General features: G+C 46.2%; 1 protein-coding gene and 1 long non-coding RNA gene across 3 annotated transcripts in view; both read left to right on the forward strand.

The window, feature by feature from the left end:
* The first annotated feature begins 2,747 nt into the window (after window positions 1-2,747).
* The window catches only part of LOC116939625 (tyrosine-protein kinase receptor-like), a 194,640-nt gene continuing 179,628 nt past the window's right edge, over window positions 2,748-17,759 (forward strand). For both annotated transcript variants that reach the window (XM_032948250.2, XM_032948251.2), the window contains exon 1: window positions 2,748-3,633. In XM_032948250.2, coding sequence (XP_032804141.2) covers window positions 2,748-3,633 — 886 coding nt within the window. The remainder of the gene's footprint in view (window positions 3,634-17,759) is intronic.
* Window positions 3,648-17,759, forward strand: part of LOC142921794 (uncharacterized) — a 28,277-nt gene continuing 14,165 nt past the window's right edge. The window contains exon 1 of the long non-coding RNA XR_012939662.1: window positions 3,648-17,730. This is a non-coding gene — a long non-coding RNA (uncharacterized LOC142921794). The remainder of the gene's footprint in view (window positions 17,731-17,759) is intronic.

Consider the following 17,759-nt stretch of genomic DNA (forward strand, 5'->3'; position numbering starts at 1 on the left):
GTCTTGTGGTTGTTGTTGTTGTTGTTTGACTTGCATCCCACTTGGATTTTTGCACACAGCGTTGGTGTACGGTGCTATTTCAGGAATATTTTGATGTTTTTTCCTGGATTTTCTGTTTGCACAGTCACATAGTCACTTTAAGATGTTTTCTTGTTCGTGTTTTTGTTTTTTATTTGTTGTGGTTGCACCCGATTCAAGAGCCGAATGGCTCACAGGGCTATACCAAATAAATAAACTGAAACTGAGTTATGCAATCTCAATTAAGAGTCCTTTATTTGAGTTTGTGGACATTTGTATGCTTTCCTTTTCATAAATTGTTATTTTATTTCACGTAGTATTGGTTATATATCCATAATAGGTTTTTTTGGGGTTATATCGTGTAAATATATAAATGTGTCGTTAAACCCGCCACGACCCGACACAGCCAACTAGTAAGGGTTGTCACGTACACAGAACATGCCAATTCATCATAGTACAGCACACCGGTGTGTTGGAGAGCCAGGCCACAACATTTACAATCCGAGTACGACGTTTCGCCAGCAATTACAACTAGCTTCATCAGGCGACAGCCAGATTTGTAGAGAAGTCCACCTGATTAGTTCCTTATGGATGATATTGGTCGCGAAAGCCTACGTGTTAAACTGGTTAAATATGTATTCCATAATGTTTATGGAATGAAATACATGACCCCGCCATAATAATGTGGCATTCCCACCAGTGGATCAGGACCGCTGAATTAAATTAACATTTCCACGTACTTATAGAATGAAATACATGATAATAATGTGGCATTCCCCCCAGTGGATCAGGACCGCTGAATTAAATTAACATTTCCACGTACTTATAGAATGAAATACATGATTATAATGTGGCATTCCCACCAGTGGATCAGGACCGCTGAATTAAATTAACATTTCCACGTACTTATAGAATGAATAACATGATTATAATGTGGCATTCCCACCAGTGGATCAGGACCGCTGAATTAAATTAACATTTCCACGTACTCAGATAAGCAATCATGTTCTTTCACATAGAGGTCGTCCATAAATTACGTCACGAACCTGGGGGGGGGGGGGTTGAGAAATATGACGTCACATCAAAATGCGCAACTTTAAATAAATATCGACAACACGTTCTACTTAATTAAATAAACTTTTTAATAAATGTTTTCTCCTACAACATCAAAGTGCAGCAGTACAATGACAATAGTTTAAAGCGATTTGAAGCATTTTTTTTTTGGGGGGGGGGGCAGAGCTTTGTGACGTAATATTTGAGCGGGGGTCTGACTTTTTGTGACGAAGTGTGACGATGGGGGGGGGGGTCAAAAATCGTCCAAAATCGCGTGACGTCATTTATGGACGGCCCCATACGAGTAAAACGAACATATTTCATACTGGTATTTCGAATCGTCAACACACTTGCAAGGAAACATTCCCACCACGTGGCTCAGTTCCTCTCTAGGACGGCCACTTTAGACTTGTCACAAAGAGGTATTATTGTTATCGACCATGGAGGGTGATAATGATGCCCCTCGATTGCCGTTTGAATTTGCAGCTATTCGATTGTGAGCGCAGTGCTCCACCACTTGGCGGGCTAAACATTTACTCGGCTGAATATCTACATAATTCACCTACAGTCTAGAGAGCCCAGGGCAACCTTATAGCACTACTACCCATTCCACGCCTACCACACCTACCGGTATCACACCGGCATCCCTACCACCAACGCGTTTATCACAAACACCCTTAGCACAAAAACGACTACCACCCATTTAATGCCAATACGACCACCCATACCACCAACACTACTATCACCCAAAATACCAACGCTACAACCACCTACGAACCCTATCAGCCCCTACTACGGCCACTCATCCCTGCCTCTTCCCTATCCCTATCACCACCCACCGAGACTCAAATCACTAACCACTCCTACCAAATCGACTACCCCCCATCCCCCCACCAGCAACGCCTACCACCCTTACTACCACCACCACCACCCCTCCCGCACGCCTACCCCCCCTTAGGACCATCACTCAGCGCCAGGGGCAAGTGCTGAGGCTCGCGCTGACGTCACGCGCGTCGGATAAAGCGAGGAGCGCGCAGCGAAAAGGGACGTGGCTCATATTTGAGAGTCCGCTCGCTCGCTCGGGCTCAGTCGGGGGTCGCACAGCCTGCCCCCCCCCCCCCGCTCCGGCTGCCTACAGCCTCAGCGCACGAGGGCTTGGCTTTGACGGCTACGACACACGCCTGCCCGCACACCGCACGCACTGAGACGCGCGCACGCACGCACACTAATGTCATGCACGAAGACTGCATCTCGCCTGGACTCTTAATCACAGCCACGCCAAAATAAAGCGGCAGGAGCAGCAGCGCGTCGCTTGCAGTTCATGGTCACGACATTCTCTCGCGTCGTTTGTACCGGTAAAGCAACGATAGGAATTGGGCTCTGAATAAATAAAAGGGATAAGCCTCTCTCGGTAGACTCACAGGCTCGTGTCGGACACGCTTTTTACGCATTAAGCCCGCAGCGGAGCACTGCGGTTCTGTAACCACGTCCGTCAAACACCAAATGAACTCGCGCTGACGAACTGCGTGGCTAAGAGGGAAGGGACGTGCGCTTGGTGTGCGTTTCTTTGGGGAGGGCGGCGGGGGGTAGTGTAGTAGAGAGTGGGGAGGGCGTGTGGGAGTGGACAGGTTACCTTGGCACTCGAGGGAAGCCCCTCTGCAATGCGTTGCCCGTGAATGCAGGGAGGGGAACCTCTCCGAAGCCACCCGTACCTCCCTCGCCATCCCATCACGCGCGCCCGAGAGAGAGAGAGGAGGGAGAGAGAGCGCTCATTTCTCTCATTCCCTCCTGCCGCTGTCACAGCGGCCAGCAGCACGGGCGAGGAGCTCTCGGCACCTCGTCATCTGCCGCACCTGCAGATGAAAATCATGCCGCCGACGACGACGAAGAACAAGAAGGTGACGACGGTGGTGATGATGTGCGTGCAGCTGCTGCTGCTGCTGCTCCTGCTGCCGCCACCGCCCTCGGACGCCCTCTCTGCGAGTCGCTCCACGCCCCCGGGCTGGGAGAGCGGCTACGTCTTCTCTCCGCCCGCGGGGCTGGTGCGCAGGCTGGCGGGCAGCGGCGACGCGCCGGGTGACACGGCCCGCGCCGAGCTGCTGCTGCAGGAGCCCTGCAGCCCGCCGGCTCCCGCGCCGGGGGACGTGGCGGCTGCAGCGGCCGGGTCTACCGCCCGGACCGGCTCCCCATCGTCATCAGCCTCCTCCTCATCCTCATCGGGGACGCTCCCGGCTGAGCCCGAGCGCACGGTGCTGCGCGGGTACCCGTTGCCTCCCCCGATATGGTTCCGCGGCCGCATCGGCAGGGTGGTCACTCTGACGGTGCCGAGCGACGCGCTGAAGAGGTGCGCGTCGGCGAACGCGACTTCTGCGCCCGGGCGAGGAGCCGGAGGGGCCGAAGGGGCACCGGGAGCTGCAGGAACGGGGCCCCTGGACGTGACGGCCCAGCTCATGGAGGCCGTGCGGGGCATGGACCCCCGGGTCCGTCTCACGCTGCGGCTGAGGCCGCGGCCCGCGTGGCGGCACGTGCACACGCAGCCGCTGCTCGTCATCACCACCACGGGTGAGTGCGTCCAGGTTGGATACCTGGAAGTGGCGTCGCGCTTAGTTTGAGCGGGGGGGAGGGAGGTGGGTCTGGGGCCGCGGGGGAGTTGGGAGAGCTTTTGTGTTTGAACCCGGACGGGTGGCGATGTCGTTCGAGCAGCAGCGCTTGACTCAGCCCGGGGGAAGCAAAAAAAGGCTGCGAGTTCAAATAGCGGCGGCCTATTATCATCAATACGATGTCGATGAAATCAGTGTCGGGGAGTTCACGGGTGGTCGTCTTTACGGATCACGCCACTGGAATGTGGAGTTTGCACAGGCGCGCTCTGGCCAGTCACTGGACAATGGGCGTTTGAGCAGGGAGACACTTTGTGCGGTGAAGTATGGTCAAACACCCCCCATGACGGACACGGCGTGAGGGAGCCTTCATCCAGCAGTGGATTGACATGATGTGCATTTGCACATAACGTCTCAAGGCGTCTGGGGCTTTGAGACTATCAAATTCGACGTGTTCCTGAGCAAGTGATTATATATTCCACATTTGTGTGGCGCGCCGCTACATCAGTCTAATATCACGAGGGACAACCACCGTTGCCTTCCAGCAAGTGGCTATGCTTACCGTGTCCGTAGATTACGTTGCATTTTACGTAGATTCTATACGGGATTACTTACACCTGCTCAATTGAAACCTCGATGACAACGTTTAAAATGTTATCGTACTTGATATCACCTTGTCCTGACCAAAATCGTAAAAAAATATATTAGGCGCGTGCTCGCATTCAAGGGCCGATCCGTCAATTAAATATCGCTTCTTAAGTTGGCAAATAGACAATGTAAAAGAAAACTATTACAAACGAGACAAAAAACACTAACAAATAAAAGCATTTCAACGAGATTCGTCCTGTGGTAGTGGTGGGGGAGGGGGTTACTAATTAATGTTCAAATATCGTACAAACACAGTAGTACCTTCACTTGCAATTTGCAATGTTGCAAATTGTGGACTGTAACATCACGGCGTTATTATAACGCAGCCACGATTCAACGACGAACGGGCACCCTTGGAACGCCTCTCAATCCCACTGGACGGGGATACCTCCACGCGAGCGGAGGTTCAAGCACACATTTTCGGGGTTGGCCGTCAAAACTAAGATCGCACTATTTCACAACCCGCTGTCCACGGTAGTACATCGTTTCAACAACTGTGTTTAATAACAGATTTTTTTTTCCGTTTGTTATATCTTACGTGCACTTTGCAAAAAAAAATAGGGCGATGCGTTAATGACAATCGGTGGGCTCTCGTCGTGTTCTGAAAGAAGAAGAAGAAATACGTTACCGGGGGAATTGAACTGGATGGATGTGCGGAGAGACGGAATGAAATATTGGCCGGCCGGCTTTATCCTTACACAACCCACGGGTTGGACGGTGATTATCTGAGCCATCGTAGCTGCAGGGACGCCGGCAGCTGTCCAGGGGCTACTGGTTTCCCCCGCCTAGTCCGGAATCAGAATGTTTACTTAGACTCGAGGAATCCGATGAGCTTACGAAGCTCCATTGTCCACAGATGCCCACAACTCTCTGTCTATCGCCTGACGAGGCTGGTTGTTGTGATTACTCGGCAAAACGTCACGGTGCCCGAAACGTAAATGTCGGATGAGGGCCACTTGTGTTGTGGCCGTCACGTCGTGATTTTTGTTGTTTTATTTTTTGCCTACTACGTGACTTTACCGAATAGAACCAAAGAGTATGGATCCTTGCAGTCACGAAAGCTTCAAATCTAGAAATGTCGGAGTGGGTTTACTCTCCCAACACACAGGTGGTGTGCTGAACTCGTAATGAATTGCCACGTTTTGTTTACGTGACACAACTATACTCATTGACTTCTGTCGGGTGGTGGCGGGTTTAACGACACATGTATGTGACCATACTCCCACCACCCCCCCCCCCCCCCAAAAAAAAAAACCCTCTATTAGAGATGTCCAGTACATCACCAGTTTTGAGTAATCCTGACTGAGTAATCCTTGTTAGGTGTGTAATCAAATGTAGGGTTACTTAGCGTACCTTGGTGGATTTATGTTTTTTACGAATGTGTTTTTTAGAAAGACTTCATTAAAAAAAAACATGATTTGAACCGCAATCATGAGGAGGATGAAGTGGTGGTGTCAGCGTCTTGGGTGTGTGTTAGAGCAGCAGCAGAATCATACAGGATCGCAACAGAAAACCCCATGTAGCTTATTGCAGCTATTGCCAATGTTACAGTGAAATCTGATACAGGGTTACGTTCACTTTTAATCAGAGCGCATTGCTTGAAAAATAAATGACATCACGTCCACGGAGGAAATTGGGGCAATGAAATAAGGTTGGTGTGCAGGTGTTAGGCGATTTATTGCCCTGGATTGTACGAGGTAGTGGCGGTTTGGCGAGGCCTTCATCAAGCAGTGGATTGATCATGGCTGATGACGATAATGATGACTTAGAAATCCTATCGCAATCAGCGAACGATTACCTTTTTTCTAAAGTAACCTTCGAAACACCGTGTGCCAGCCTCGCGGTAAAACACGGAACGCGCTGCATTCATTATAAACATTCCTTGTACGTATAGCGCCGGGCGAAATGTTGTTGCCACAAATGAATTCAAGATGTTGGGGGATTTCAGATGACAGCTCCATACGCACACGCTCATGGGAATGTCCGTGTTTTATAAAATATGTATTGTGCTGCCACATCAAATAAGACGCGTAGCAATCCCTTTGCGTGGGTCTGTTGATAATGTACGGTAATAGGTTTACACAGTCTCTCTCCGAGTACAAATAACGCAAGTGGACATATACACGCGAATTCTTCTTTGCCTAGCCTCCTCTAATATCGAGTGATTGAATGCCCTCTATTAGACACTCTGAGGTTATTATTTTTTTCCAAGCGATACATGATTGTTATAATTAATATCTGCGGTGCTTCATGTCAGCTGGAGCTGTCCGAGGCCGAGCTCCAGAAAGTGTGCCATGGTAAGTTCAGTCCTGAGTATTTTTGCCGCATATGAAGGCCTGGATAAAGGATCTCGACAGCAGATGGGGCTTGCAAGTGGCAAATGCAAGAGATGCGAGAGTGGAGCGAGGAGGGCCTGCACTGTTGAGAGAGACGAGGGACAGGAACTCGCGCGTTGGATCAGTGATGACCCTAAAATCACGATCACTCTGTTTCCGGTCTTTATGAGATGTGCGCGGTCGAACTGGAATTTTTTGCCGAGTGATTTTTTTGCGCAACTTGCTTACATTTATTTATTTACAATTTATAAGGCGCAGCAGACCCAACAAAGGTCTTCAGAGCGCCGTACAGTAAAATGCGCATAAAACAAAACGACTCATATCCAGTTTACCTCACATATCCTCGAAAATATATAGGTTTTTAGTTTCTTTCTAACGGCGGTCAGGCGCCGTTCTTCAGGCAGGGCATTCCAAATGTGTAGACCCAAGGACCGCAAAAGCCCTGAGCTCCGAAACGTTTTTTCTTCCCAAAAGCGTGGCTGACAGCAATGAATTTTCGTTAAATGTTGATGTGAGGGGGAATAATTCCCCACGCCTCCCCCTAATAGTATCAGGGCAGCCAATCAGCGGTAACATATCTACACACATAGCCAATGACCAGATTTGGTCTTCCTCCAAGCACTGAGCGTGACTATATTATCTCAGATTTCATCTTCATATAGGTCTCGTTCATTTAATCTCATCGTAGTTACGCTCTGCTCCCCTCACAGCCAATGTGCAATGGAATAAACACTTTGTTCACGAATTCTCTTGTCACTCTAATTTTTGTTCACACAAGTCATACTCGTGGCACCTAGAGGTTTGGCGACCAGGGATTGAGAAGTGTTTTAAGTTGACCATGAGAGCGTAACTGACGCGCGCACGTTAAAAGAGGTAAATCACTTGAAGGGGTTTTATGTTATGGAACCAGTCCACAGGTGTTGGCTGTTGCAGGAAGGCGGGAAGCCATTTGTGATGTGTGAGCGCATCAGCAGCATTGGATGACAACCTTCACTTTGTCGCGAGTCGTCAACAAAAAAATAAGAGTCGAGAGTGTGGTAGAGTCCCATTGAAAATCTGGCGCCAATTGCATACGTTAGTTGGTGTCGTGGCGTTTGCGTTATTATTGGTAGTATTTTTTTCTATATATATAAAAGCCACCCTTTTTTCATTTTCCCCGCCCCGCACTCGTAACGATTACCCCGATCTATGCGCCCGTGCCTCGTGCGTGCACGGAATGACTAAGAAGTCCCCCACCCCCCCTTTGCCTTCCGCTACAACGGGACGAGTGACGCAACTGGCAGGCAGTGCTGGAATGACAAAGGTGGATCTCAACGACTATCGCCAAAAAAAGAAGCCACCTCCGCGTTAGGAGCGCGGACATTCCAGATTAGAACACACACCGAGCGCTCGGGATAGAGCCCGCAGCTCGGAGTTACGAGCACTCTGGGTCGCGTTTTCATCGCTGAACTTTATTTATTGTGCTCACCCCCCCTACCCCCCGTAGTTTTACACCCTCTGGCAAAATCACCTTCCTCGCCCTAACACTACGATGGGCTGCTGGGAATAGCGTTGCGATATTGTTGCCGTGAATGGGTTGCAGCCAGGGTCCATGGTATGCGAGGGAGACCTTTCAAAGGTGTCAGTGGAGCGCGCGCTAACCGACGGTGCCACGTGACGAGGAATATTCGAAAGGGAAATAGACTCCCCAAACATGGGCACAGGTGGCGGCAGTAACCCACCTGCTGCACTTCCCGAAAGAAAGCACCCTGAATGACATCACCATCCTTGAGTGATCCCTGGTGTTTGTGTATCTATGCAATGGGGCTGACTGCCGTGCCACGATTCACCTGTGTGTAAACTCAGTTTACAATGCACCTATCACTTACAGGCTGTTTTCATTGCTTTGGCTCGTGAGCGGAATACTAAGCTCTTTCGGTTTGTCCCGAGTCGAGGCCAGGCATAGTGCAATCAAATCCTTCCTCTGTTGTATTTGTTTTTACTTCAATTATATGCTCGTTCAATAAACGACGGACTATGTGGCAGGTGTCGCGCATCAAGGCGTGTTGCTGCGACCAAAGTCAAAACAAGGCGGTATCACCCCACGCAGCGATGCGTGGGATGAGTGGGGTGTGATACCCTCTGCTGTTGGCAACTCTGAGCCGGTCGTGGTAACTCGGCAATTCTATGGCTGGGGGGGGGGGGGGGGCAAAGAGAGCAGCAGCTATTTGCTTTCCAACGGCAGACGTTCCAAAAAGGATCTTGCTTCCAGACAGAACACTCAGCTTTTGGTTTAGCACTCCCTCAAAAGATTACAATGTCTTGGATATATGGTGCATGGCTTTAGATCTGGGGGAGAGTGGTCAACGCACTGCCTTGTGAACCCCGAGACTTCACGGCTAACATTGGTAGTGGGCGATATCTAAACCGGTCCTGGGCACCCCCCCCCCCCCCCACCTTTGCCAGTGGTCAGCATGGTGAAGTATGGTCAGCATGGTGAAGTATGGTCAAACAACCTCCATGACCGATACGGTGGTGGTATGGGGGGGGGTCCTTGATCCAGCAGAGAATTGACCGAGAGCTGAAAATGATAACAATTTCACATTTCTGTTAAAAAGCTACAGCTAACATTGTGCCACTTTTGGAAGAAGAAAGGGCACCATCCTTTTCGTTATTCTCCACTTACGGAGCAATGTAAATTATATCACGTGCCTTTGACTGACGTGAGTTCCACTCTGTGGGAAGCCTCGTTGAAAGACCGACTTGCGTCGTGGCAATATGGAATGTTCACCTCTGGCTCAGGACCACCGGGTAGATATGAGCAACTCTTAAGGTTGACTGGGGATTCTTCGAACACGGACTTGATTTAAATTGACGGTGATCGGTGAAACATAAACACAGAGATTGCACTAATGTATCGGATTGTAACACAATGCCCGTTGTGCTCATTTGTTCCATTTGACACCTCCAGTTTGTGCCAGTTACGTATAAATTGCTGTGAGCGTCACACCTCTCGACCTGGTGAATGGAGCATCGCACGCGCTAAGAGTTGGGATCTCTTGTAGAGTCACGATTAAAACACACACGTTAAAGGCGATTCACGGGCATGTGTTTTTTTATTATTATTGTTATAGCGCGATGTTTTAAAAAAAAATAAACAATCGCTCGCCCGTTCACCCTGCCACGTTCGCCATTCTTCTACGATTCGTGCAAAGTAACACACAGGTGTGTGTGTGTGTGGCACTTTACACCCGTGGTGGGGTGTTTTAAACCCACCTCCTTGCTTCAACCGTTACAGTTTGGGTGACCTTGTTTATTGTTCACATTTGGTCCATGGCCTTCTGTTATCACGCTGCATGCGTGTATCGTCAACAGTCGAGTGTCCCCCTGTCGGTCCACGTGTTTGGTACTGTTCATCCGGCAGAGGCGGAAATTATTTTGAATTCACAATCTGAAGATTGTGACGCGCACACGATACCACAAAGGCCCAGTGTAAAACATAAACATGTATACACAATTGTGTTGGAAAGTGTGTGGGCGCAAGGATATATATTTTTTTTTTATTTTTTTTTTACCGCGCAATGTTTTATACGATCCGTGTGTACATTTTTAAACCGATTATGTTCTGCGCACGTTCAAGGACTCGTCAAAACAATTTTGTGGGGAAAGACAATTCCATTATGGACTCGGTGAGCAACGCTCCACCTCAAGTGGCGTCAGAGAATGGCTCTGGACGACGACTGCTTCGGAATGCATTCACGGGGGGTGGGGGGTGGGGGGTGGGACTTTGTTAATCTAACCCAAGCTTGGGAGCACATCTTGAATACAATGGGCAACGGGTGTTGGTCGCATGGGAATCCTAGCGAAGTTTGTAGATCTCAGCCGGTGTATGCAGATTTAAGTGAACGTTTTTGATATTTTATCAGTCATCGGTGATTGGGTTCACAACAATCAAGTGGCTATACATGAGATCCTTTTTAATATATGCAGTAACTGAAGTACATTGGGTAAACATTACAGCTGGGCTATCAGAATACCTTAGCAATAAATTACTCTGCAAATTAGAATTTGTACAGAAATTTCTCGCCTCATCTCACCTCTTTTCCTATGTGTGCCGCTGGTTGGGAGGTCATTGATGACGTCATCATCAGCCACAATCACGCTGGGCGTGGCTTGTCGGGGGTTTCCCGCATTCAGGAGGCAGGATGCCAAGTTGTCTGCCGTTTTTGAAGGGTCCCGAGTCATCCGCCACAAAGAATAAGTCGATTGCAACATTATGTTGATACATCGATTGATTTGACTGATCGTCCCAGGTCTATTAAATATACTCACTGCTGCGAATGCAAACCTCGTGCCCCCTAATGTTTCAGAGAGCTTTAACAGTCAAACGGGCGACGCTCTGCGTTGCAACCACACAATGAATTGCTTCTGCGTACAATGCACGGAAATGACCTTGCCATGCCGCCGAGCTGATTTTATTTAATTTCTGTCTCGGCATTTATATACACATGTATTGTCAATATTATTTCCTGGCCTTTCTCATGCTTTATGCGTCTGATTTTATTTCTGCCTGTGCCACATCACTTCCGCAGCCTCCATTGAATCGCTGCACACCGCAGGGTCACTTCCTCTCCTGTGCTGTGCCTGAAGCTTGTTAACTCCCTCGCCCGGTATGCAGGAGGTCGTGGGTTGGATCCCGACCTTGACGCCTGTACATTTGGACTTGCCACGTTCTCCCACATGTGCTTCCACGGGTAGAACATGGCTAATATCAGGGGCGGAGCCAGGGGGGGTTGACAGGGGTGACATTCTGCGTATAAGTGTACGACGACACTCGGTCTGGCGGACTCCGTGCAACTGCATTGTCAGAGTGTGTCGCCAACCGATGGCGTCTAGTTCAACAGCCTGACTCTCTAATCATTCTTGAAATTAAAATTTGTTGAATGTCACCCCGGCCTGAAATCCTGGCTCCGCCCCTGGCTAATATGATACACATTTACGCATGATAGAGCGCTACTGAAAGAGAGCTATATAGCTCAGTAGGCCTTACCAGATAGAATAACAAAGAGCTTAATAAAATAGTTTCATTATTTAAAATCAACACTGGTGGATATTCTCTCTTGTACAAGAATGGCTGTGGTTACATATTCCTTTACTATAGCTCAGGGGATGTCAAAACTTATTGGATTTTTGGCCAAATTGACGAGCAAGTTAAGAGCGATGGACCACAGACGTTTACCTATATTAAATGTGATACATACTAAATGTGTGCATTACTCACCAATAAGGATGTAGTTAAACCAGTAGAAAAGACGTGCAAGAGATATTACTGGAGTGAGATGAGAAAAAAAGTCATGCATTAAATAATTTAAACATACATTAACATAAAATCAAACAACAGGTTTAAATTCAACAAATTAAAATACAGAGTGAAACATAGTATCAGAAAAGGCCAATAAGAGTCAAAGGTTCTGGAATGATGCATAATAAAATTCAGAATTCAACATTCGAATTCGTATAGGCATCATAACAGCAAATAGTTGGACATGCATATGAAATATTTGATATTCAGATGAAAGCAGCAAGTCTAAAAGCATTTACATTCATATTGTCGGGATAGTTAATTAATAGCAAATTTAAAAAGTGACTGTGTTTGAATATAGATACAATATTGTTTGATCTTTGTAGAGCATCTTGCTTGAAATGCAAATGTATTTATTTAGTGTGTATAATAAAGGTTTTTTTAGGTTAGATCGCATAAATGTGTCGTTAAACCCGCCACCACCCGACACAGCCAATTAGTAAGGATCGACACGTAAACAGAACGTGACAATTCGTTACTAGTGCAACCACAACATGTTGCGGATTCGCTCTCCAACACACCGATGTGCTGTACGAGAAACTAATTGGCACATTCTGTTTACATGATAAACCTTACTAATTGGCTGTGTCGGGTGGTGGGGGGTTAAATGACATATTTTATATTTACGCGATCTAACCCAAAAAAAAATCTGCATTGTGGATGATATTGGTCGCGAAAGCCTCCTACTACGCGTAACATTCCTTGTGTATTTTGTGGACTTTGCAACAACAACAAAAAAAATTCATTTAACTGGACAGGATTGGTTGTAAATTATTCATCATGAAATGTTTTAAATTTAACTGGACAGGATTGGTTGTAAATTATTCATCATACAATTAGAAGACAGATTTATCCCACTGCCTATATCTCCGAATAGATAACCAGGAGCACGCCCGTCTGTTTGCAGAGATTACCGTGTTAGACCGGGAAGTTTTCACCAAGAATAACGCTCCCACGTTAACACCCAACCTCAGCACTGGAGCACCTGAGCTATAAGCTCGGATGCAAGAAAGAAGAATACACCAAGTACATGGGGGTACATTCCTAAACCTTAGAACAGTCTTAAATACCTGAGCCCAGAACGGCAATGACCTGGCCAACCGCCCCCCACCCAAAGCAAATAACTTCCTCCCCTACCTTCCCCTTCTCTAATGTGCCTGATACCGTCGATGCCTCTGGTAATGCTGTCCAGAACGTCAGGATGTTACAATGTATGATTTGGGGGAGGATGTTGAATAAAAACAATTATATATTAAAAAAATAACAAAGCTCAATATTGGAGCAGACAACCCGGTCCAAATGGTTTAGGGCAGCGCTTTAGAGCTGACTGCAACACGCCGTAATCGTCAATTGCCAAGTAAGTGGGGGCAACCAGTTGGTAAGGGGGCAGATGCACATGACCTGAAGACAAAGGTGGTGCCCTGAAACTGTTGATGCAACTTGCTGGCCCGTCCCGACTGGGACGTGTGTGAAAAAGAGCTTCAAAGCTCCACGGATTCTTCCAGCATAGAGAATCTGATTCTGACTCGAGGGAGCTGTAGAGAGCTCCCTGGAGAGGATATTTGGCCAACTCTTCCATGCTGGTCAGACATCCTTGGAAGAGGTTGAGAGTACCTTGAATCAGAAACAGAATATTTATTTACACTGGAGTAATCGGATGAGCTATAAAGCTCTATTTTTTTACAGATGTCCAGTAGGGGCTGGTAAAAACGTTACAACAACAGTACAAAAAACATGATTGTAGTGCAAAGTACAAGGTGAACAAATCCACCACCCACGGCCTGCCGATCAACTCTCTGCGGTGTACAAATGTATCCTGCTGAGTGGACAGAGGTTGAAGAAGCTCACCCATTGTTTCAACTGCTGTGCTGTGAGATCGACCCCTGGATTACAAATCCAGTGTTCCTAGCAGCAGACCGACAGATCTATTTGTGAACTATAGCCCGATTTTATTGTATTTCATTGATGAGGTTTGGTGCATGCGAAATTACATTTTGATTTTTAAAAAAATCTCACCAGATATCCAGGTGTGCATCGGAAGCAACCATTTCCAAAGGGTGAGCAAGATGAAGTGTTTAGTGACATTTCACAAAGATCTGTTTAACTTTGAGAGAGATTTATGGATTGGAAATGTTAAACGTTTAGTCTTCTGTGCATTTAGTCTTAGCCGCGGGTGTCAGTTGGACACGAGAATGCGGAGGGAGAAAATAACTTTGTGTATTTAGGTAGCAATGTGCACGATAGAAGAGGTTGTGAGAATGAAGTTAAAGGACACATTGCATATGTAACACGATTTTTGTTCCTGGGTAGTAAGTGTTATTTTCTAATTGCTTATGCCTCAAAAGTATAGAAAATGGCTATTATTCCCCACAAACTTTGCTTTTGCTTTAATGACCAGAACTTTACGTGAACGAAAGACACAAATGTACACCACGTTTTCTCATTGAAAACAGGTAAATTTCTAAATATCACTGTCCTGGTCACAAAAGCAAAGTTACACAGTATTATCAGGATAGCGTTTTGATGGATATGATAAACCAATTTTGAGAGGGCAGAGATATCAAACTTTGTGTTAAAAGACAAATGTTTGCGTATTTACATCTTGAAAAGGCAACTGAGCAGTTTCTATGTCCAGGCTCGATGTAACATCTTACCAATTTGCACTTATATTTATTTCATTAAAATATACTTTACCAAACATACATAGACACACATATATGGTATAATATGCATAGACGAAGACAAACATCCCCTGTATAGTCTTCAGAGACTTTTGGGACAAGCGCTGTTAGCAAGAGTCTATGAAGTCTGGCATGCACGCAAGGGGGTGGGTAGCTAGCAACACGCCCAGCCGCCTTTGTCTCCTTAGTGGCGATGTTTACACAACCCACCAGATACTAATTTGAGGCTAAGTCGACCTCATGAATTAAACTCCTGTCTTTTTGACCTGGATAATCAATTGAGATGGAACATCTCGTCAGGGATGTCAAGTGACACGTACAAGCATTTTAAATTATACTACTTTTACAGCATATACGTTTATACAATGTCAAATACATTTACGCTGTCAAGAATAGGATCAAGACAGTCAAGGCAGCACACATGCACATCACGCCGCATCTAAATGTAAATAATTATGCACGCTGCCTGTGCAAAGATAATGTTCAATGTCTGCAATTAACTTTATGCGATCGGACTCTTGAATGGCCATTTTTTCTATTTTGTAAATCGGCGTTCAGATGTTTAGCAGATATAATGTAGGCCACCATGTACCGATCGCTCAAATTATTTCCGAGAATACCCACTGATGAGAATGTATGTGGAGACATAGTATATTGGTTTCAATAATGAGGAATTGTGTGGTTGCCTTCCATTAAGAAAGGTGGGTTCTTTTATCAATCGGGTCAATACAAATGAGGTGAGCAGATTGAATACATTTGACAGATTTTGAAGGCATTTCCATCTGAACTCTCTCACAGCCATCAATTCAGAATGGAATGATGGGAGCTGTAATGCCAAGAGGCAGCGTTCTTCACTAATTCTCAGAGGGGGGGGGGGGCATTTTCGCTGATAAGACATAATCAGTGTAAGGGCCGCCACACATTTAAAACCAGTGGGTTTTACAGCATGATGGGGTTTGTCGTGACATTAGTACCAATCATCATAACAATCAGCGTGATTGGGTAGCAGAGTGATGTGTGTACTTCAATCACAGTAAATTCAAAGATGTTTTATTATGAAGTAGAATTAAGTAATATTTCAGCTTTAATTGATGCACCCCCTTGCCCTTGTTAGACAATCAAAGCCAGAACTACTTGAACCCGCCCGATGATGCAACGGCATCCGTATTGGAAGGTCTGCGTCCTGTGAGAGGAACAGAGGCACAACCTGAATTTAAGGGAGTGATGAAATGAAGTTTGAAGGCATGGAGTTTTCTTCTAAGACTGCTTACATTTACATGTAAAAGGCAAGTCCTTGGACGGTTTGTGATGTCCGTGGCAGAGTAAGTGGAGTTTGGTTCTAGCCTGCTAATAAACCAAAAGCCAAGGTCAAGATGTCGTCATGGCCAAAACCGTAGATGCCATCACACCTCTCCAATCTCACCGATGCTAATAAATAAAAAAATATATATTGGTCCAGTCCACTGAGGTGGCAATCAGCTTAGCAGATTGTAAACATCACTTTTTTAGCTCGAACATTTTTAGTTAATGAGATATTATACACGGTGCGGCAAAAACCGTACATTTGCACGGTAAATCATCGAGGGTGCTCTCCCCTTGCATCATTCGCCTGGACACTACTCAAAATGCCCACGTTCATCTTGTATTTTAAACAAACAACAATATACAATGTATTCAGTCCAGTCCTGACATCTCTTTGGTTTCTGAACTTTTGCTGCACCCTGTATATTTGAGCTACAGACGTCAACGGCAGCAGGGCATGCAGTGGGCTCTGATCGTGACCGACTCTGATGGCTCAGCTGGCCGTTGCAGGCAGCATTTGGGTCACCAGCTACATTTGGAAATGTAGATCACCCTCTCCGTTCCATATATGTTGCGAGATGTTACTTTCCAAAGGGATGCAATTCCCTTTGATACATCTCTCATAATGATATCGGTTGGTTGTAAACGTTATTTTTAACCACTCGAATGCATGAATTATTAAAATATACTATCTGACACATTTTTGATTGGACCTCTAAGCCATCTCGCCACTTCTTCAAAGGGTCATAAAACACAAAAAAATTTGCTTTTAGGTTGTTTTACATTCGCAGTGGCAACCTATGATTAGTGACATTTAAAAAATGGTGTTCTTTCAACATTGAGTGGATTCATAACGAGCCCGGGTGCTCGATCAAACCCACAATCAGAAGGAAGCATATGCTGGATAAAAATGCATGGTCAGAGGTTACCTCAATAGATGTGTCAATAAAACGAGAACCATTTTGTACGATGTCAACAGTGGTTAAATTAAACGTTAATTGTGCTTGAGCGCTGCTGCAAATGCAACATCGCCAAATGATGTGTTTAATTACATGACGAGATTGGCCCATGAAATGGGAAGGTGGAATTTCCAGAGTTTGTGAGGGAGATGCACCTCGTCCCCAATGGTGGGAGACACTCGAACTTTGACCGTTGATAGCTTTTGGCTGTGCAGAAGTGCGACTCAATCACTGGTGTAGAAAGCGCATTTTCTGCATGTCTCGCTGTTGGAACAGCGTGTGTTGTATATGAATCATACAAAAGTACGTTAATCATAACATTGCCTCATTGTGGGGCGGACTGACCTGCCCATCTGAAATGAAAACACAGCGATGCTTTGAAACGGATGTCAGAGGGCGAGTGATGTCTGGAAAGTTAAGGCGAGGCCAGTTTTTTTTTTGTATTTTAAATGCTGATGAAGTTGTTTTTCTCACTGTACAATATATAATGCATTGTTATACACGGAACCACTGCAATTGTGGAGCGCAAACAATGCGCACAAACGTGTAAGTTATGAAACATTTTTTTTTTATAATGGAAATACTAGAGTCACATGTACATGGCCAATTCGTCATCGCAGTCAGCACTGTTGACTTACATTCTGACAGTTAACAGTTCACATCTAATTCGGGGTCAATGCAGCCCATTTTCCCTTCCAGGTCAATTAATGGGTACCAGTTTGTTTGAAGTCAACAGTGATCATGCAATGGCCAGACTGACCGATATCGTGGAAACTGAGAATGTGGAATATGTAGGTTTGTCGCGGTTGTACCTGAGGTGTTTC

This window comes from Petromyzon marinus, chromosome 6 (genome assembly GCF_048934315.1).
Source record: "Petromyzon marinus isolate PM22_M1 ecotype Great Lakes invasive population chromosome 6, UKy_Petmar_22M1.pri1.0, whole genome shotgun sequence".
Taxonomy (NCBI): Eukaryota; Metazoa; Chordata; class Hyperoartia; order Petromyzontiformes; family Petromyzontidae; genus Petromyzon; species Petromyzon marinus.